The sequence below is a fragment of the Gallinula chloropus genome, assembly GCF_964237585.1.
Source record: "Gallinula chloropus genome assembly, chromosome: 2".
Lineage (NCBI taxonomy): Eukaryota > Metazoa > Chordata > Aves > Gruiformes > Rallidae > Gallinula > Gallinula chloropus.
The window spans coordinates 29,258,017-29,279,012 of record NC_140086.1 but is presented as its reverse complement, the minus strand read 5'-3'; the positions used below and the strand labels follow the sequence as shown (position 1 = coordinate 29,279,012).

The window sequence follows — 20,996 nt, the reverse complement described above, 5'->3', positions numbered from 1 at the left end:
GATCTGTAGAGTGAATAGACATACTTCTGAGAACCCATTGCCTGAAGAGGACAAAGTAAAATCAATGAGAAACACTGTAGTGAGAGGCTGATGCTTGTTTGCATGACAAACGTGTTTATAAATCTGTTTGTTAGAGCTGAATACGAAACGTGGATTGAGTGTGTTTGAATGGTATGTATGAAAAACTTCAGAACAATTTGAGATTGGAACTTAAGCTGTCGTCTGTGACGGCGTACGTATGTTGTGTTACTACAGGATATTTTATTTCACATTGTTCCTGAAACTCAGCATGTGTCTGTCTGCATATATATTCTAAAATTTTAAAGTCTATCGAGTATTCCCTATTTATTTATAGCAGATCATGGGAAGTAAATGTAATGCTGTCATATTCATGATAAAGGAGAAATTCCTGTAATGGAAATACCTCCCTATCTCATTTCATTCCTTGGAAAATCTACTATGTTCTGCTAGTAACGCTTTTACTCAAATTTTGTCTTCACAGATTGTTTCTAGCAGGACTCTAACAAAGCCATTAGTACTTAAAAATGGCAGACCTGCTGGAAGAGGAAGTATTACGGTAAGCCAATGAAGACAATCCCTTCAGTGTTTATACTTAAATGTTTTTTATTGCTTCATTTATTTTAGTTTGTAGCTTGAGCACACTGTGTGTAATCTTCACTGCTGTAAAAAGTATCTTAAAGCTTTTTCCCCAACTACTAATATTTCATTGTCATCCAAAAGGAGAGCAGCTCAACTTCTCTGCATCTGTATGTCTCCTTGCATCCACCAAAGTAGTTAATGACATCTGATGTGCTGTTGTTTGGGCAGTATCTTTAATTGTCGGTGTCATCTAGTGAATCCCAAAGTCAAATCAACTCCATTTTCTAATGCTTTAGTTGTGAACAAACATGATTTTTTTAATGGACCTGCCAAAGGACTGTTACGAATATGAGAAAACTATGTAGTTCCTGAATACTAAACAAGTTATGTTATTTTGTTTGCCTATCTAGATTACAGCAGAAGAAGTGAAGGATAACAGAGTGGTTGTATTGGAAGTAGAAGCAAGAAAACTGGACAATAAGGTATTTATGTGATCTCTGTTTATTTGATGAAGTAGTAAAATCAGAATCTTTTCAAAAGAGGAGACATTAAAACATTATTTTGTATATAAATAATATAATATATAAATAATAAATCCATGAAGATTTTTTTACACTAAAAAAGAAATTGATGAAAGAGGGCTTCAGAGTAACTTCATTGATTGTTTGGGAATGAATTATAACATATTTCTAAATAAGAGAAGTATATTGCAGGGATATTCCAGGAACAGCATACTTCCTTTTTAAATCTTTACATTTAATTGTAAAAGTAAGGGAGTTTTGGTGTAAGCATTGATTTGAATATTTGATTAAAGTATTACCTGTTAGCCCTGAAATAAATGCTAAAGAGTGTACTAGGAGTATAAATATGTCTTATATTTAATACTTTGGGGCTGGCTAAAATACTGTATGTAGAAAGACTTATGAAAAAAATGTTAAAAAAGGAAACGTCCATTATTTTTTCCAGTTGATTTAATTATGCATTTTTTGAAGTTAGTGAAATCCTTAATTTCCCAATGTGAGTATTCTTTTGCATGAACTCTCAGGGATTTGGTATCTGAATACTACAGAACTCTTACCCTAAATTGAGAGACATGCTCAGTTTTCTGTCTTTCACAGGTGGTAATACAGTCAGACTTGCATTTCTTCATCTAAAGCTTTTGTTCTCTGAATTTTTAGTCTACTTTTTGTTAATCTAAGTGGGTTTTTCAACTAGCATTTAATGGCATTCATGCCACAGGCTGTTCTAGGATAATTACATGTTCTTTAAATACAGGATTTTTTTGGAAAGTCAGATCCTTATCTGGAATTCCACAAGCAGACTGGAGATGGAAACTGGGTGATGGTTCACAGAACAGAGGTAGGATATTTTCAGTCAACAGCCTAGAAATTAAGGTTATTTGATTTCCAGTGTGTCACAGCACTAGAGATATATGATGCCTTACAGAAAGAAGAGAATGGTCTTGTAGTTGTTGTGCAGACTAGTTGGAAATCACGTCAGCTTTTCCACTGATACTGGATAAGGCAGGAAGGTCTACCTTACTCTGATTGTGGTGTTATGCCATCCTATTTTAAAGGAAAATACTTAACCCCCCTAGAAAACACCAAACAAACAAAAAAACCCTAAAAAACCTCAAACCCTTCACAAACTTTCTACAGTCTAGAAGAAAACATATTCTGGGTAGGTCCTACATGCACAGCGTTTTCAGTGCTACTCTGATGGTAGAACTTGGCATTCCTGTGACTGTGCTGTTCTTATGTCAGTGTCACCCAGCTGTACTGTTCACTAATGAAAGCAATTATACCAAATGCTTGCATAGCAAGGGCAAACCAAGGATAATGCTGAGTGAGGGAAAATGTGGTTGAGCAGCAGCAGCCTTCCACCCAGGGGAATGTGCAGAGGTCTCATGACAGCAACTGACAGGTCAGGAGTAGGTTTAAAATGTCTGTCTCATTGTAGTGGAATCTCAGGCCCTAGTCACAACTTAAGATACTGTGCACGTTTGAAGTAGTGACCATATTAATTTTGTAGCACAGATACTGAAGAAGTAGAAGTTCTTTTTGTGACAGATTTATAGAAAAAGTTTCTCTCATGAGGTGCTGGTTCTGCATAAAATAAGTCTTTTAAATGAACATTTTGGTCATCTTCCGTTTCAATAATGAATCCAGAATCAGTTGACAAGTTCTGAAGATTCTTCAGTGTTAAGTACCACTTATTTAGCATTCAACTGGAGAGACTCCATGTAGTAGGGTGTCTCTGTCCTTGTACACACATACTGTTTTTGCTTAACTATACCATTAATTTCTTGAGGAAATATTTCAGTAGTGGCATTTCACAATAACTATAAGCTGGCATGAATGGCAATCTGCAGATAATCGATATATTGATACATAGAAATTACAGTGGTGTTCTGGGTAAGTCTTTCTTTTATATATGCTTATGTGTATGTATATATGTTTGTGCTTATTAAAAAAAACAATATCAGTATTTATGTAACGATAAAGAAATGTGATTTTTTTTTTTCAGCATAGGGGCTGAAGGATATAGTAGATCACAGTGCAGTCTAGAAAAATGCAGAGTTGAAAGATGGCATCTCTTGCACAATGGTACTGCATGCTAAGAAAGTGTAGTTTGGTTATATCCCATGTGTCAGTATTTGGATTGCAGGAGGTGATTAAAAGCAGCATTAGTCAACTGCTTTTGCTTACAAAAATCATGGCACGAAGGCATGAAGGATTATGATGGGTACCTCGCACTTTTTTTTTTTAACAGGTTATTAAAAACAACCTGAATCCTGTTTGGAGGCCTTTTAAAATATCTCTCAATTCTCTGTGTTACAGTGACATGGATAAGTCAATCAAGGTAATGTATATGAAACCAGTGTATGTGTTAATAAATGTAATAAATGGAAGATGCGTTTTTCTAGTTACTGCCTTTTTTTGTTTCAAATTGAATTGAAAGCGTTAGGTTTCTTATTTGAGACTCAGATATATGTGCATGTTTGACGGGAAAAAAATAAATCTCAGATTTGTGATGTATTATCTTGTAAAAGTTGGTCTCTGAAAGTTTGGGAAGACAGTTGAACATAAGTAGCTTTGACATGTTGAATTCAAATTCTTGTTTAGATGGTACAGTTTCAGTGTTGCATCAGCCAAAGTTGTTGGTGTTAAAATACTGTATAGTGAAAGGTGCGTGGTAAAGGCTAGAATATGCTTTGTTGTACTTTATGGATCTTGTACTAATCTGTAACTGATGCAACAGCAAACACTAATGAAATTCTTAATAAAATAGAATTAATACATTTAAAATTGTAAAATACAATTAGTTACACTTAATATACCGTCTGAGAGAACAGATGTGGACCAGATCTGTCTTGTGGACGTCAGGTGTAGCAACTCTTCTCATGAGATGAAACAACCTTCTGCCAAAGTCAGCCAAACCTGTGAAGTGGTAGTTTTACCAGAACTAGGTTTTAAGTCTTTGTATCTTTAAATCTTATCTTGAATAAATTGTGTTTATCATCTGAATGTATTTTCTTCAGGAATTCCCTTTGGGGGAAGCTAAACAACAAATCAAAATGTCATTTAGAAGCTATTATGAACGTGTTAAAAGCCTGATATTTTAGCATTAGGAAAAAAAAAAAGGAAGGAAACCACTATACTTGCTGGTTTTCTTCTGTGAAGAATAAATGATCTGCATGTGACAGGCTTTACTCATATGACTTCAGGCAGTCCTAGAAAATGCTTAACAGCCACACAGATCTGGGTGTTACAAGCACCCATATAGATTTAAATGCATAATTATAGAACAGTCTAACAACTTTACAAGCCCAGAACCTGCTTCACTTGCTGCTTCTGTGGTTTTTTTTCTCCTCGTACCATCCTACTTCCTTTTTCCCCAAAATAGTTGTGACAGCACTTAAATCTTCATATACTGTAAATATATTTATCCTTTTCAGTAAACAGCCATACTTAACCTATAGGCCATTGATTAAAATACATTAAGATAGAATTATTCTTAACAATATCACTATTTCAATAACATCTGTTCTTTCATAGCTTAAGAAGGATATATATTTTACATGGAGCTGTTATGGACTTTCAGAAAGACAGAAGTATAATATCTTCACTTACAGATCTGGGAGCTATCACTTCAAACATTAAAATGCAGTCAGGATTGTATTATAATGTTCTTGAAGGACTGAACAATGCTTTTAACATTTTTATATGCGTGCAGTTGTACACGTAATGGGCTATTTGTCATAGTAAGTAAAACCACCACCTTTTCCATAATGAGTGGCTTTTCACCTATTTGATGGCTTAGTTTGTGTATCCCCAGCAATGCACAAACCAAGTTGATTCTTCTGGATTTATTGCTATATTCCATGTGAGTGTGTTTGCAGTCAGTTAAGTTTTTCTGTGTTGAGAATGTGAGACTTTCATCTGGAGCAATCATGTCTAGTTCTGCTGGGGAAAAAAACGCATACAGTTTTATCATATGGTTCCTTAGCTCTATTGTGTGTCAAGGAGAGCATACATGGAACAAAAGAAATGTTTCTGTCTTGCCTGGTGGAAATACTGAATTGGCTTAGATGGGTCAAATATATCAACAAGACAATTTTCGATCCCTTTAAAAGGGGAAAAAAACCCCACTTTGTTGTGAACAGGTATAAATTTTTGCTCAGGAAATGTCTTCAGTTTAAAATTTCAGGTACTGAAGCACTTGGCTGAGTATTTGATTGGCTTAATTTATGTCTGTCAAAAAAATTTTTACATAGTATCTGCCATGAACATTAGTCTGTTGGTACTGTGGCTGTTGTATGAGACTTAAGTTGCTATTCAGTGCATGTGCATGCATTTTTTTGATGTGTTGGTGCATTTAAAATGTAGTAGTGCAAATTGCAACGTAAAGGCATGTTCTGCACGGTGTAGAACTTGCAAACTACACATCGTATTTTGTACTTCAACATTACTTTTTGTTTTCAGAAAATTATTTCCTCTCAGAAACGCAAATATATTTTGCAGATATTTGTTTTGCTTTTTTATTCCTGAATGAGGTGGACAAGTAAGCAAGTAAATTGTTTCTGAATATAACATAGGACTTTTTTTCAGTCTGGTAAGATGGATATGAGAATAGTTATTCAGTTTAAGTCATATATATTCAGAATTTAATTTTTTTTTGTTTTGCTTCCAAATAATGGGTGATTCCTACTTTAAGTCTTGATTTATTATTATTGTTGCTGCTGCTATTATTATTGAATTATTTTAATTTGGTTCCTGTGATTTGATTAACTTAAGTTAGCTAGCATGTCTGTGTGGCTTAAACTGAAATAAAATAACAGAAGTGGTTGGAATTAGCATATGCTGTTATAGATAAATACACAGCTTTTTATCTAGAAAGTTGGGACACGTGCATAAGTTTTTGAAAAACTAAAATTGGAGACACTGCAAGGTTAAAAGCAGCGGTGTAAAACTGATAGGTTCTCAACCAGAAAAGAAGTCTATTTTTCACTGCTTCTTCCTCCTTTGTTGGATTGGGGTGTCAAAAGATGAGTTGATTAAAAGAGTAAAATGTGAGATTAAACATCAAATATAGGAAAAAAGGGATTTTTCATTGACATTCAGATACATGGAGTGTGAATCATAATGACTTATAATTTGGTAGTCTTAAAAAATAATCAAGTCTTGTTACCAGATTTAGGGCTGAACCTTCATGTGCTCATGAATTCTGAGTTATTGTGAAGATTAATAAAATAATATAAAAGTACTAATAAAACTCTTGTGGTTACTGAATAACTGATACATGAAGTTTTTAGCTGGATGCTCAGCAGTAGTTTAAATTTCCTTAATACCTCCAAAAATGTAAGTCTCTTAATCCACGATGACAGCAGAAAAACCTACATATTGTTTTCCTACTCTTGCCCAACACCACCTCATTCCAGAAATGTAGCTCAATATAATTGATGTTACCTGTTCATCAGGAACCTGACAGCGCTCAGTGTTCTTCGCTCCATCAGGAGAGGAGTGGCCAGCAGGGACAGGGAGGTGATTGTCCCTCTCTACTCTGCCCTCGTGAGGCCCCATCTGGAGTACTGTGTCCAGATCTGGGGCCCCCAATACAAGAAAGATGTGGAACTGTTGGAGAGGGTTCAGAGGAGGGCCACAAGGATGATTAGAGGGCTGGAACACCTGCCCTACAAAGAGAGGCTGAAGGAACTGGGCTTGTTCAGCCTGGAGAAGAGAAGGCTGCGGGGGGACCTCATTGCAGCCTTCCAGTACCTGAAGGGAGCTTATAGGCAGGAGGGGATTCAACTTTTTAAAAGAGCAGATAATGGCAGGACAAGGGGGAATGGACTAAAGCTAAAGGAGGGAAGGTTTAGATTAGATATTAGGGGGAAGTTTTTTACAGAAAGAGTGGTGAGGTGCTGGAACAGGCTGCCCAGAGAGGTAGTGGATTCCCCGTCCCTGGAGGTGTTCAAGGCCAGGTTGGATGGGGCCTTGGGCAGCCTTGTGTAGCTCCAGGCCTGGAGGTTGGTGTCCCTGCCTGTGGCAGGGGGGTTGGAGCTCTCTGATCCTTGGGGTCCCTTCCAACCCAGACCATTCTATGATTCTATGATTCTTGGCTGTCCTCCACTTCAGTGAAAGATCTGATATTGGGTATTGGCTTTTACCCACTCTTAATCTGTAGTTTTTAAATGCAATTCTAGTAGTTCCAAGACTACAACATAAGAAAAACTCCATGATGTATGAAATTTAGGGGTGTTTTGGATGGTTAGGTTTGCCTGAACGAGAAATACCAGTGCAGTGTTTATTGTTTGTGTAGGGCTGTTTCTGTTCCTAACACAGTGTAATGCTTTGTTTTAGGTTGAGTGTTATGACTATGATAGTGATGGGTCTCACGATCTTATAGGAAGTTTCCATACTACAATGTCGAAGCTGAAGGAAGCATCTCGGTCCTCACCTGTAAGTCTTACATAGTCTTAAGTTTCCTGCATGACTCTTTGAGCTGTTTTACTCGTTATGGGGTAAAACTTGTGTCACTTGACTTGGAGGTATTGAAGTTGTCTTAGGCTACACCTTAACAATGGTATTGTAACTTAGGCTGTACCTGCTTTCCCAGGATGAGTATCTCGATTACAGTTTTAAATATTACGTATCTAAATACCCACCATAGCATGAATGAATTTCACTATTCAGAAAAATACAGAAACAAAAAAAATGTAGTGTCAAAAACCAGAATGCAATACAGATTTCATTGGAGTTAGAAGGCAACACGTACACAACTATTTTTTCAGATTTTATTTCCTCCTTTATTTCAGTTATGGCACTTAACAACTGTCATGCATGCTGCAGTAAATATGAAAAAAGTCAATGTTTATGACACTGCACAAAAATGCAATTGAATGTGTTACATTAGACAGCTGTTCTTTAAAGTGAAATCAGCCTTCCTGTTAAGATCTGTAACAATTTGCAAACCTTTTAATAGAGAAGATTTACATTTAGGAGAGGAAAGGTGGCATAGCAACCTTAACATAAAAGTCTTTGATTTATGGATGTGTATGTGGTCAAAATATTTTACCGTCTTTTCCTTTAATTCTGTAAAACCAGTAGAACTGCTCCTGCATTAATAATAATGGGATATATTGATTTCCTGCCTGTACATCTCTAACATCTTGAATGTTGCATTTGTACTAAATTCTTCAGAGATGTTTAATGTAAAGAGTGAAACTTGACTGCAGTGGTTTTTGATGGCTGCTTTATTCCCTGCCATGCTTTTTGTTTTGATACCCATTTCTGAATTAGTTTTGAATTATGCATGGTTCACTTCAGTGCCACTTAAGGTTTCATATTGTTTGTAAGGAATTCTGGACTTGTGTTGTCTGCACAGAGTTCATATGCTGGAGCTTCTAAGTGTTTGCTGTGGTTTAGACCGGCTGGCAGCTGAGCACCGCAGTGTAGACCTCATGAGTTAGGATAAGAGCATAAGAGCAGTTTACTGGGACAGCAAAGGGAGGGGGAAATAACAACCACAGGATTTAGAACAGAATATACAAAACTGGTAATCCACAATGCAGTTTGTCACTGAACCATACAACTCCGACCGTACAGCTCAGAGCGGTCCCAAAGCTGGACCATGATGGTAGGTCCCTTTTGGGTAGTTTGGGTCATTTTACATTAGTGAGTACCTCACCAATGGACATTGTAGACTTGTCTAAATGGGGGGTTTTGTAAGCTTTTGGGTAAGAGAGGTTTTTTGTCTTGCTGATTTTGGGCAGGCTGGGTTTAACTTTGCTTGATAATTAAGTAAACTGTATTTTTAATAGAGGATTAAAGTGTCAGTCATAGAATCAATTTTAAAATTTGTTGCATAGATGGCATTTATAGAGCTTTTGTTGGCTTTGTTTGCATTCACGCAGGTTGAATTTGAGTGCATCAATGAAAAGAAAAGACAGAAGAAAAAAAGCTATAAAAACTCTGGCATTGTGAGCGTTAAGCACTGTGAGGTCAGTATGTATTGTGGTTTGGTTCTGCCTTTGGTTCTGTGTTCAGGCATAATGACTCTGATCTGGTGTGCCTTCACCATTCAAACTGTAAGAAACGTTAAAATGTCTGAAAGTTCCAGGCTCTGATTCATATAAGGCAACAGATCATAGAAACACAGAATGTTTGAGTTGGAAGTGACTTCAAAGACCATCTAGTTCCAAGCCCCTGCCATGGGCAGGGACACTCTCCACTAGACCAGGTTGCCCAAAGCCCCATCCCACTTGGCCTTGGACACTGCCAGGGATGGGGCAGCCACAGCTTCTCTGGGCAGCCTGTGCCAGGGCCTCACCACCCTCACAGGGAAGACTTTTTTCCTAATATCTAATCGACATCTATCCTCTTTCAGTTCAAACCCATTACCCCTTGTCCTATCACTACGTTCCCTGATAGAATCCCTCGCCATCTTTCCTGTAGGCTCCCTTTTGGTATTGAAAGGCTGCTATAAGGTCTCCCTGGAGCCTTTTGTTCTCCAGACTGAACAATCCCAACTCTTGCAGCCTGTCCTCACAGGAGAGGTGCTCCAGCCCCTTGATCATCTTCATGGCTTTCCTCTGGATTCGCTCCAGTGATTATCAGGTTGTGCTGAGCCTCTCACCCACCATCACTCCCAAGTCCTTCTTCACAGAACTACTCTCCATCTGTTCTCTGCCCAGCCTGTAGTTGTGCTTGGGATTGTGCCAACTGATGTGTAGGATGATGTTGCACTTTGCCTTGTTTGGACTTCATGGCATCCACATGGGCCCACCTCAAGCTTGTCAAGGTCCCTCTGGATGGCATCCTTTCCCTCCAGCACATTGGCTTGGTGTCATTGGCAAGCTTGCTGAGGATGCACTTGATCCTGCTGTCCATGTCACCGACAAAGATGTTAAACGGTGCTGGTCCCAACCCCTGAGGAACACCACTGGCCTCCACTTGGACATTGAGCCATTGATCACAACTCTTTGAATGTGACTTCCCAGTGAATTCTTTATCTACTGAGTGGTCCGTCCATCAAAGCCCTGTCTCTCCAATTTATAGGTAAAGATACCATGCCGGGCAGTGTCAAATGGTTTGCATAAGTCCAAGTAGATGGCAGTTGCTTTTCCCTTATCCACCAGTAGTGTAACCCCAGTGTAGAATGCCAGTGAATTATCAGACATGATTTGCCCTTAGTCAGTGAAACCATGTTGGCTGTCACCAATCACGTCCTCATTTTGCATGAGCCTGAGCATAGCTTCCTGGAGGATCTGCTCCATGATCTTGCTGGGCAGAGAGGGGAGACTGATCATCATATAGTTCTCCAGGTGTTCATTTTTATTTTTCCTTTTTTAAACTGAGGGTTAAGTTTCCCCTTTTGCAGTCCATGGGAACTTCACTAGTCTGCCATGACTTCTCAGAGATGATGGAGAGTCACTAGCAACTTCATCCGCCAGTTCCCTCAGAACCCGCAGATGTCAGGTCCCATGGACTTGTGAACTTTCAGGTTCTTTAGATGTTCTTGAACCTGATCTTCTCCTACAGTGGGCAGTTTTCATTCTCCCAGTCCCTGCCTTTGACTGCTGTCACTCAGATGGTATGGCTAAAGCACTTGCCCCTGAAGACTGAGGCAGAAAAAATTACTGTGTACTTCTAGCCTTCTTCACATCCCAGGTAACCAGGTCTCCTGTTTCATTCTGGATGGGGCCCACATTTTCCCTAGTCTCCCTTTTATCACTGACACACTTACAGAAGCTTTTCTTGTTGTCCTTGATGTCCCTGGCCTGATTTAATTCTATCAGGGCTTTAGCTTTCCTGACCTGATCCCTGGCTACTTGAACAGTTTCTTTGTTTTCCTCCCAAGCTACCTGCCTTTGCTTCCACTCTTGACTAGGCTTTCTTTTTGTGTTTGAGTTTGTTCAGGGTCTCCTTGTTCATCCATGCAGCCCTCCTGGGTTTGTTTTGCCTGAGTTCCTCATTGTTGGGTTGCATTACTTCCGATTGCCATATCGGATGGCATCTTGATGAAAAAATAAAGCACAGGGGATGATAGACATGTGATTCAGCTGTCAAAGGTCATGTACAATTTGTAAGGCCATTCATTCCCAAACCACATTTTTTCTCAACTCTGAATTTTATGGTGGATTAAAGTCTGGTAAGTCTGTCATAATGCTGTTTTATAAACTATAGCAGCTTTTGGAGCTGCTTTGTTGTCTGCAATTTTGTAAATTCCCTGATTCTGATGCACCGAGTGTGTGATGGCAAATGCTGTAAATATTCCCACTGCAGTGGGTGGGTTCATAGGGTATCTGTAGAGTAGAACTTGTGCTTTGCATGGGTGAAGATAACAGATCTGGAACTTCAGAACTGCTCCAATAATGCTTACTGGTCTTCTACCATTAAAAAAAAAAGTTAATTTCTGTCTTTAACTTCTATTTTTAGATCATAGTAGAATGCACGTTCCTTGATTACATCATGGGTGGGTGTCAGCTGAATTTCACAGTAAGTTAAATTTTTATAAAGTAGGTTTTGAGTTTTGAAACAAAACAAAGCATATCATTAATTGCCTGTGCTTCTCATTTGATTTTTCGTTTGTTTGGGTTTGGTAAAACAGCTTCCCGCCTCCAAACTACAGAACAGCAGAGTCTATTTGGTCTGTTTATTTTCCTTTCTCATGGCCCAAAGTTCTGAATCGGTATTTAGGTTTGTTAGGAACTACCTGAGGTTTGTAGATGGAGACCAAGGAGAAATGTACAGATTTACTTCAGGTTTCATTTTCTTAAGGGCTCTTCCCCCACGCCAACCAAAGATTTCACTTTTGCCCTTGATGGTGGTTTTCAAGACCCTTTGCTTAATGAAAGCAAGGTGCAGAAGCCACCACGTGGGATCAGACCCTTGAGTCATTTAATTCCCAAACCAAATGCAACACAAATAACATTAAGATGTCCTCAGTCCTGTAATATGCCTTATCTCCAAAGCAGAGAAGACCCATCTAGGTCCCAGAAAGAACTGTCTCTAGGCTTCTGTGGGGTCTGGCTAGTCATATTTCTGAGAGGAAGGATGGATATGGCAAGAAACGAGATCAAATTCATTTAACAGCTATTCAAGAGCTGCTGTGAATGGAGAGTAAACACAGTGAAAACCTGACGGGGGAAGTTACTTCAGCCATTCTCCACTTTGGAGTGGCATTGTTTAAGAGTATTAATGTTTTAAGAAATCAGCATCCAAGTATTGTGTCTGTTAGATTTGTAGAAGTCCTGGTAACTACTGTTTACAACTCTTTGGTGATTTTTCACTTTGGCTTTGCAAAAAAAAAAAAAAAAAAAAAAAAAAAGAATAATTTTGCCTCTAACAGCAATTTGATACAAATGTTACATTTGACAGGTGGGCATAGACTTTACAGGCTCCAATGGAGACCCCCGCTCTCCAGACTCCCTGCATTACCTTAGCCCTAATGGAGTTAATGAATACCTGACGGCCATTTGGTCTGTAGGAATGGTCATTCAGGATTATGATACGTAAGTTTTAGGTTTTTGTTTAAATAATTTTTTAGATATGTGTAGATTTTTGTGGTAGTTTCTTAAACCAGTGTTGAAGTTGGCAGCAGGTGTGTTGGAACTTGCTGCACAATCACTTCATCACAAGTAGAAACTTGTATTTACAGCGGATAAGCAAGGCTTTTTATCTGTCACGTAAAGAGCATCATTAATTTAAGTAAGTGCTTGAATTCTTGCCAATTTGGTGTTAAAGACTGGTTTTGGCCCTGGAAACAATTATGGGGGGAGCTTCCATTTTATTTTGTCTTTGCTTATTAAACAGCATTTTTAATGATCAAAAGCAGCACTGATTAGCTGAACTTAGTGAACTGTGACAGCTTTTGAAGGAAGGCACTCACTTCATTTTCTTTAAAATTGCTTTTATAGAGATAAGATGTTTCCAGCCTTTGGATTTGGTGCACAAGTTCCTCCTTCCTTTCAGGTAATGGGATATGTAAATGCACTGTGTAAGACAACTAAAAGCACTTCAGGATGAGATTGTATATACTGACTATGTGTTTTGTGAATTGGCAGGTGTCACATGAGTTCCCATTAAATTTTAACCCATCAAACCCATTCTGTAATGGTAAGTCTGGGAAAGTAACATCAAACCTAGAGAATAAAATGTCACATGTGAAAGGTGAATTGTGAAGTATGTTTTTCTAATTAAATAACGAATTTATTTGTGTAGCCTGAAACAATTTTATAACTGATTTCTTAGCTACTACAAATTTCACTTGGTCTGCCTACTTTAACGATCCATGAAAGAGTGTTTAAACCAGCTAGTGCACACTACAGTGTTGTGTTAAATGTTGGTGAAGCTGAAGGCCTCCACTGCTCACAAGTCATTTATTTTTCATCATGTTTAGCTTTAAATCTTTGCATTGTCATGGTGGAGGCTCCATCCCTGGAGACATTCAAGATAATGCTGGATGAATCACTAAGGAACCTGATACAGTTAAAGCTGTCCCTGATTACTGTAGGGGGGTTGGACTAGATGATGTCTAAAGGTCCTTCCCAGCCTAATGCATTCTGTCATTCTATGATCAGTTTAAATAACTGATATATACAGTGTTTTAATAAGGTCATGCTTTAAAATATCCTACTTCTAATATGAAGAAACAAGTGTGATCTATTTGCGTTCTCTAGGAATCCAGGGCATCGTTGATGCATATCGGGCTTGTCTTCCTCAAGTGAGGTTATATGGACCAACAAATTTCTCTCCAATTATAAATCATGTGGCAAGATTTGCTGCTGCAGCTACACAACAGCAAACAGCATCTGTAAGTTCCCAATGGTAGCACATGTGTGTGTGTATTTTTTCCCTTTTTTTTACTTCTGGTCTATAAAAACTATTTTTCTCTTTTAAGTTTTTAATTGTTCTTGTTTGCACAGCTGTTTACCTTGTAAAATGGTCTTTGATACCCTTAAAACAAGATAAAAGCCAACAGATTTTTGCAGATTGTACACAAAATTTCTCTCCTAAACTAACTAAAACTTTTCAGAGTTGAATTATCAGCTTAAAAGTGCATGGCATCTTTATGGTATCTTTTATTCAGTGCTCTTGATATGTAGTTATTAAAGCCTAATTAAAGCCTTTGCATATAGGATAGTGATTTAACCTCAGCTGAGAAAAATCAACTATGCCTTGTTTCACATCAAACAGCTGAGAGGGTGAATTAAGTAAGCCAACAAAGAAATGGAGGACATAACTCTGACACCTAGGTACCAAGATCTGTTCTTACCCTATGTGCTGTGCCTTCCTCCCTGATAAAATTGGATGTGTAAGTTGGTGACTATATTAAGAAACAGGAAGTCTGAAGAGCAAGTCTTGAGTATCATTTAGATAATAATTCGTGCAAGTTTAGCAAATCTGAAGCCATGCATATCCTAAATAATTGATGACAGCAAATACTGGATTCTCAGATGTCATGTAATATCAAAAAATAACATTGACCATTTTTGCATATAAAAGTACTTGTGGAAACAAATTTGGAAAAGAGCGATGGGGTTTTATATACTAAGAGGTTTATGAAGTTTTGCCTTAGTAGTCTTTCAGTAGTAACTGTCTTATATATTATATACATGCATGTATTGTGAAAGTAGCAAAACCTCTTGTACTTTTTTCCTCCCTGTGTGTAGTATATCTAGCAAGAGATTTTGTTTTTTTCTGCCTGAAAGGATGTATTGAAAGGATGTATCTTGCTGCTTTGCCATTTAATGTGTGTAGTAGATACCTTGGTTTGGTTTGGGGGGTTGGTGGTTGTGGTTTTTTCCAGTATGGGGGAAGTATAAGAAGAGAGAAATAACTCCAGTGTGATGTGCTAGCATGCTGCTGGTTATAGACTTCTCTGATCGTGGCTGCTTTGTAGGCATTATTGCTGGAGTGAGGGTATGGCATGGTGGGGAGCGATGAGAAGAGGTGATACTTGAACACAGGAGATAAGGAAAAATCAATTATTTTGGAGGCAGATAAGAGAGGGTGGGAAGCAAAGTACTGAAGAGGAAGACTTCTAAGAGTAAAGAGAGTGCCTTTGGAACTTGAATTTGTGCTGCGCAGTAATTGAAATGAACCGAGTGAGAGAAGACCAGAAGTTCAAAAAGCGTTTGCTACTTTCTGAATTTTGTACTCGTAGCTTATTCTTGATACTGCAATTCAGAACAGACACTAAGATGCCAACTTTTAGAAGCCCTGGCAGTAGAGTGGAAGCAGCTCAAGTGATGCTTGAATAAGGTACTGAAGTACTGCAAGGTGGTCTCAGGTGCCTTGGTAAGGCACTTCAGGTGCTTCATAAAGCAGCTAGAAAATGTGACTAAAAGAATTTGAAAATGGGCATACTGTTTTTTCAGCACAAAGAGATGTGGTTTAATTTATATTTATGATTTTACAGATAGACTGAAAAAATAAAAGTGTGTTTGACTACCCTTGGTAGCACTTACTGTTGGTTCATTCTTAATTGAAGCAAAGGATAGCGCTTCATAAAGAAGTTGTACAGGTGTTATCTATCCAAAACCTCAATGAACTGCCTTTTATCCCAGGACAAATACTTGGGAGGTTGGTTCGTACAGGGATTTTGGAGAGGAGAAAGGTAATAGTATTGGTTTTTTGGGAGATGGCTGTTTAAAGGTGACTTCTTTTAAAATAAGATTATTTTGTCCTTACAAATTTATTCAGACTGTACAGAGGAAGCCTGACCACAGCCTAGATGGTTGATTGTAGAGTTCATCAAGTGTATTGAACATGCTCAAAGTAACAACAGCCTGTAGTCTTTATGTGCCTTTTTTTTTTAAGAGTACATGCCTACAGGATTTCTACTACTTTGTCATAACATGCTGTTTATTGATTTGACAGCAATACTTTGTACTTCTGATCATAACGGATGGTGTGATAACAGACCTGGATCAAACTCGAACTGCCATAGTTAATGCTTCGAAATTGCCCATGTCCATTATCATTGTTGGTGTTGGAGGAGCAGACTTTGATGCTATGGAGTTTCTTGATGGTGACAATGGAGTTCTTAGGTCCTCATCAGGAGAACCAGCTGTCAGAGACATTGTCCAGTTTGTGCCATTCAGGAAGTTCCAGAATGTAAGTAATACTGTAGAGGCGTGCTGGGTTTGCTAGGATATCCTAAGTATAGGCCTAAGCTTTTGAACTCCAAAGTCTGAGGTTAGTCTCTATCAAATGCAGTAAGTAAAAAGGACAGAAGACTTCAGCATCTGTAGAATTTCCATTAGGTGAGCTGATTCGTGTTTAAAAAGACTCCATTTCTAGTGCAGGCAGTGCTTTCCTGACAAGGTGCTGCCCGGGAATGACCTTTATAAATCTCCCTCAGACTTGATTAAACAAAGGGATGTGCTTTTTGTATGGGAGTAAGAACTTTGGTTTTGTTCTTAAGGGGGTTGTTTTTTACTGTAGACGCCCACTTGTAAACGTGGATTAGTCTCACATTTTAGTGCAGTGTTAAAATTCAAGACAAAATCATGGAGGTCATAATCAGTAGAAGTTGTGTGTGGGCACAAGAGTGATGACAGTTTTAATTTTCATTAAAGCAAATAGGCCATAAAAAAAGCATGAAAGAATGGAGTCATGATTATTTTTTTTTTTACCATAGAACTCAATAAAATATGCCCAGGCTAACGTAGTCTGGCTTTTAAATGGCATGTTGCTGGAAAAAAGATTGCTTTAAAAAACAAATACAAAAAAATTCCTCCAGATGGGGAAGATAAGGTTAATACTTTTTCTTTTCATCCTAATATGTTCAAATTTTGTTTAGTTTCTTAATATTAGCCCTGTTGTTAATACTTCTCATGCCTCCTTATTTTGTCTTTTTATTTTTACTTGTGATACAAGCTCTCTGTTTAATCTCAGAGCAACTCGGGCAAACTGAAAGGATAAAGAGAGCAACATCAATATAGAATGCACTTACTGAATAGCTCACTTGGATACAGATTAACTGGGGTCGATATTCACTATAAAATTATATATTCAAATGCTTTCATTTTCTAGATGAGGGCTGCTTTCTTCCTCATAGATACTTAATCTTACAGTAAAACCAGTATCTCTAGAAGAGCTGCTCTGTGTGGATGACACTGGGTGCAGAAGGTTGCAGATGATTAGCCAAGCCCCTGAAGGGTGATGCTAAGCAGATAGTGGAAGTGGTGTTTACATGGCTGAAGTTCAGTGTCTGCACTGTGTGTGCACGTATTTCATATCACAAAAGGTCTCTTCAGGCATGGTGGCCCTTTGCACACCCAGCTCCTGTTGCTTCAGTGGAAAAAAGCAAATAGCTGGTTCTTGGCAATAGGAGCAAGAAGGTAATGATCTCAGGGGAGCTTCCATCTGTCCCACAAGGGCATTGTGTAGAGCCCTCTCTAAAATGTCAGGCTTTGCATTAGAGGAGGTGCTTAGTACCTGTCTTAGGCTCTCCTTTAACAGTTGGTGGAAACTAAAACTTGGTGTTCTTATTTTGTAAGTCTCCAAAAGAAGCTCTGGCGCAGTGTGTCCTGGCAGAAGTCCCTCAACAAGTGGTGAACTACTTCAGCACCTATAAATTGCAGCCTCCCAAGAATCCTGCTGCAAAGTGAACAGGCTGAGCAGAGGAGCTGAGACTTTGGGCTTGCTTTGCTTGTTGTATCTACAGACTTTGATTCTCAAGATACTTCTGCATACATGTATACACACCTCTATGGTAATATGTTAGCTTTGCAAATCACTGCCAAGTGTGCCTTTCAAGGGCCAAAATTGTAGTTATGTTAATATTTGATGTTGATTTGAGAGATGGGGCTTACATGGGTGCTTTTTATTTTGAAAAGTAAAGTGGGGGGGGAAAAGGTTCAATATGCAGAGAACAACTGGCAGTTTGATAAATACTGCCAGTGGGAGTGTCCTGTGACTTCTGTGGGGATCAGCACCAAGGACTACAGCTGCTCAGTGATCAGAAAACCAGTCTGAAACAATAAAGAGGGTATATCCCCACCGAGCAGATAAAAGTTTCTATGTGGTTACCAAGTTTGGAAGGCTTCTGTGTCTGTTAAGACACCATAACACAATGTTGTCACGGGAATTTCATAATTAGATGATGGCCAGAACAGAGTGTAAAGGCCCTCCTTGCATGCCTTCTTCACAGTTCAGTGCCTTTGGCCAGTGCCTGGGATTCAGGGCTATGTCAGTGTGAGCCAAACAAGTCATTAAAGTGTATATGCTTGCCTAGCATGCAGTCTTTTAAGGCAGCACAGGAATAGCTAGGGTGAGTCAAGGTAACGTCTCAGAAGAATGCTGTTGGCCTTTGAGACTACTACTGTAAAGGCCGTGCAGTGAGTTTGTGTGTGCTGTGCTGGAACATGGGGACCCCACGCTTTATTTCGGTTGGAGTTTTGTTGTGGGGCTTTTTTCTGTAAAACAGTTATGACCAGTGATTTTTTTTAAAGAGCTTTTTGTGAGGTGGGAGTTCTCTCTTCAGTTTAAAACTTTTGTCTGACTTATTACCACATATTTTCAAGCAAAGATGGTTCTTGAAAGTGCTGCCTAATTTATATTGGCTTTATCATGTTTTGATTTGTGCTTCTTTTTCCTGAGCTCACTAATGAAAAGTGCCTGTAAAAAAAAAACAAACCCCAGTCTTCCCTCTTCCCTCCCATTTGAAAGACATAAAAAAGTCCCTAACCTCTCATCTTGTAATAATTGTACTGTGTTTCTCTAGTGTAAACAATTTCTGCTTGGTTTTTTGTTTTTGTTTTTTTTTTAACTTGAGTTTTCTCTTCACTGTTTAGACCAAGTGTGAATCATGTTGTGTTTGCTTAGGGCATAGATGAAGCTTTCTTGTCTCCCAGCTGCATATTGCTTGCTGAGGTTCTCTTCTCATCAGTTACCACTTCCAAAATGCCCATTGTGAAAATCTTGCAGTTTTATATCCAAAGTGGTTTTGAGTTAGATATCCAGCTGGTCTGATTTTGGATGGTGAAGCTGTAACACGTAAGAACTGAATGGACTCACACTAAATTTAGCATGCTTTGGCACATCAACTCATAGTGAATGGGACCTTGTATGTGATTTTTTTTTTTTTTTCAGCTGCTGGAGCTGCTCTGTCATTTCTCCTTATTAAAAAAAAAAAGTGTATAATACTGTCAAATATCTGTATTCACATTAACATTGGTTATTGAAATTGCCTTGCACAACCTGTAAAACATATCAAATGTTTTGTAGACAATTGACTAGTTATCAGTTACCAATGACTGTTGCTCTCCACACAATTTTTCTTGGTGGAATGGTAGTGGAATGCTAGGAAAGAGTTTTCGTTTCATACTAAGCCAAGATTTTTTTTTTTTTGAGATCTAATTAATGTGTTTGCTTATATAAAAGTCCATGATCATCTTTTTATCAGTGTAGACAAAAAGTGTAACTCCTTTAAATATAGAATTATAACGACGCACCTGAGATAGAACCCAAAATGCATAGATCAAGGAAGTAGCTATAATGAACCTAAATCACACTGCTACAAATTGACATTGTATGATTTTGGAACAGTAAAGTGTTTCACAGCCACATGCTCCATGCACAGAGATAACGGGATGCAGTATTAGCACTTTGTATGGATTCACTGTCGTGGAGGAATACTACTGATAGGAGTACGGGATACTACTGAAGTTCTCTGAGCTGCCTGCCAAAAATACAATGCTGCATCTGAGTTCTATTACCAATTCTGCTTTAAGTTGCCATAGAAGTGCATTTAAATGCATTTAAGTATGTTAATAGCTATTATTATGCTAAATATCTGCTGCATATAAAATACATAAACCCTTTTGACTGTATTCTATACATAAATTCTGAGTTTCTACAGTAGAGGATTCATTATCTCTTAATGGAAAAGTGTCCCCATGTTCCTTGGGCTTAGGGAATTAAATAGCATCCCAGTGACATCTACTTCTCAACATGACCTATTGTGTGTAAAAGAAAAATGTTTCAGCCCTGACAGGTACAAGAGCCATTTTCCCGGTGTAGCCTCTCTCTCTCTCTCTCTCAGATGTGTAGAGGTGTATAGCTAGCAGCCTGTTGGAAAATTGGGAAACTTCCAAATTAAGCTGAAGCAATATTCGGAGTCAAGGACTGAAGCAGATTGTGAGTTTGGGGGGAAGAGGGAGGAATACTTTTGTGTTGCCATTTTTTGTTTATTTTTACATGTAAAAAGTGCCTTATTAGCTTGAGGGTGACAAAGCAAAATACTCTGAAAGTTTTGTGAAGTGGCTGTGTTCGTAGGTCACTTGCACCACCTTGTGATAAAAATGATGTATAGCAGTCTTCATAATCAGATTCTTTTTGCCTTCTAGTGGTAATATATATATACATATGTACAGCAGAGAAATAACCTGTAACCAGAATTTTTTACTACCCTATGTATTTCAGTTCTGATGAAGTTAACTGATTTACAATACCTATACATTAAAATTATCATTTCAGTATGCTGTTCTTCTGTTGTACTTTTGTATCCAGCATTTTCCACGTAATGACAAATGGTGCTTTGCAGCCCCCCTGAGTGTTCCACAGGCTGAACAGCCCCGGTTTGTAACAAGTGTTACCGCATGAGGGTGAAAAGGCTTTTTCACTCAGTGCTGAGGAATGTGCAGTGTGTGTTTCATAAAGCATCACCTACAGGCAAACCCACAAGAAAATACTCTGAAACTAGTCCAGATAGCAGTGACTGTTTCATGCTCTTTGCCGTGTCAGAGTGCTTCCATGTATGTTTATGTCATGCAGTTATTACCAGGTTTTCCAAATGATTTTTTTCCCTAGAACAGTACCTGTCTTTCAAGTAGAGAGGCATGCAGATTTGGTTATTTTTAGCTTTCAATTACGTTGCCCTCC

General features: G+C 38.4%; 1 protein-coding gene across 1 annotated transcript in view; it reads left to right on the top strand.

Annotated features, from left to right (window-relative positions):
• The window catches only part of CPNE3 (copine 3), a 29,704-nt gene extending 10,440 nt beyond the window's left edge, over positions 1 to 19,264 (top strand). The window contains exons 4-16 of the mRNA XM_084260811.1: positions 503 to 577; positions 1,011 to 1,082; positions 1,876 to 1,959; positions 3,373 to 3,462; positions 7,464 to 7,562; positions 9,017 to 9,103; positions 11,541 to 11,600; positions 12,483 to 12,616; positions 13,022 to 13,076; positions 13,169 to 13,220; positions 13,784 to 13,917; positions 15,987 to 16,223; positions 17,612 to 19,264. Of these exons, the coding sequence (XP_084116937.1) occupies positions 503 to 577; positions 1,011 to 1,082; positions 1,876 to 1,959; positions 3,373 to 3,462; positions 7,464 to 7,562; positions 9,017 to 9,103; positions 11,541 to 11,600; positions 12,483 to 12,616; positions 13,022 to 13,076; positions 13,169 to 13,220; positions 13,784 to 13,917; positions 15,987 to 16,223; positions 17,612 to 17,722 (1,290 nt within the window). The 3' untranslated portion in view covers positions 17,723 to 19,264. The remainder of the gene's footprint in view (positions 1 to 502; positions 578 to 1,010; positions 1,083 to 1,875; positions 1,960 to 3,372; positions 3,463 to 7,463; positions 7,563 to 9,016; positions 9,104 to 11,540; positions 11,601 to 12,482; positions 12,617 to 13,021; positions 13,077 to 13,168; positions 13,221 to 13,783; positions 13,918 to 15,986; positions 16,224 to 17,611) is intronic.
• The last annotated feature ends 1,732 nt before the right edge of the window (positions 19,265 to 20,996 follow it).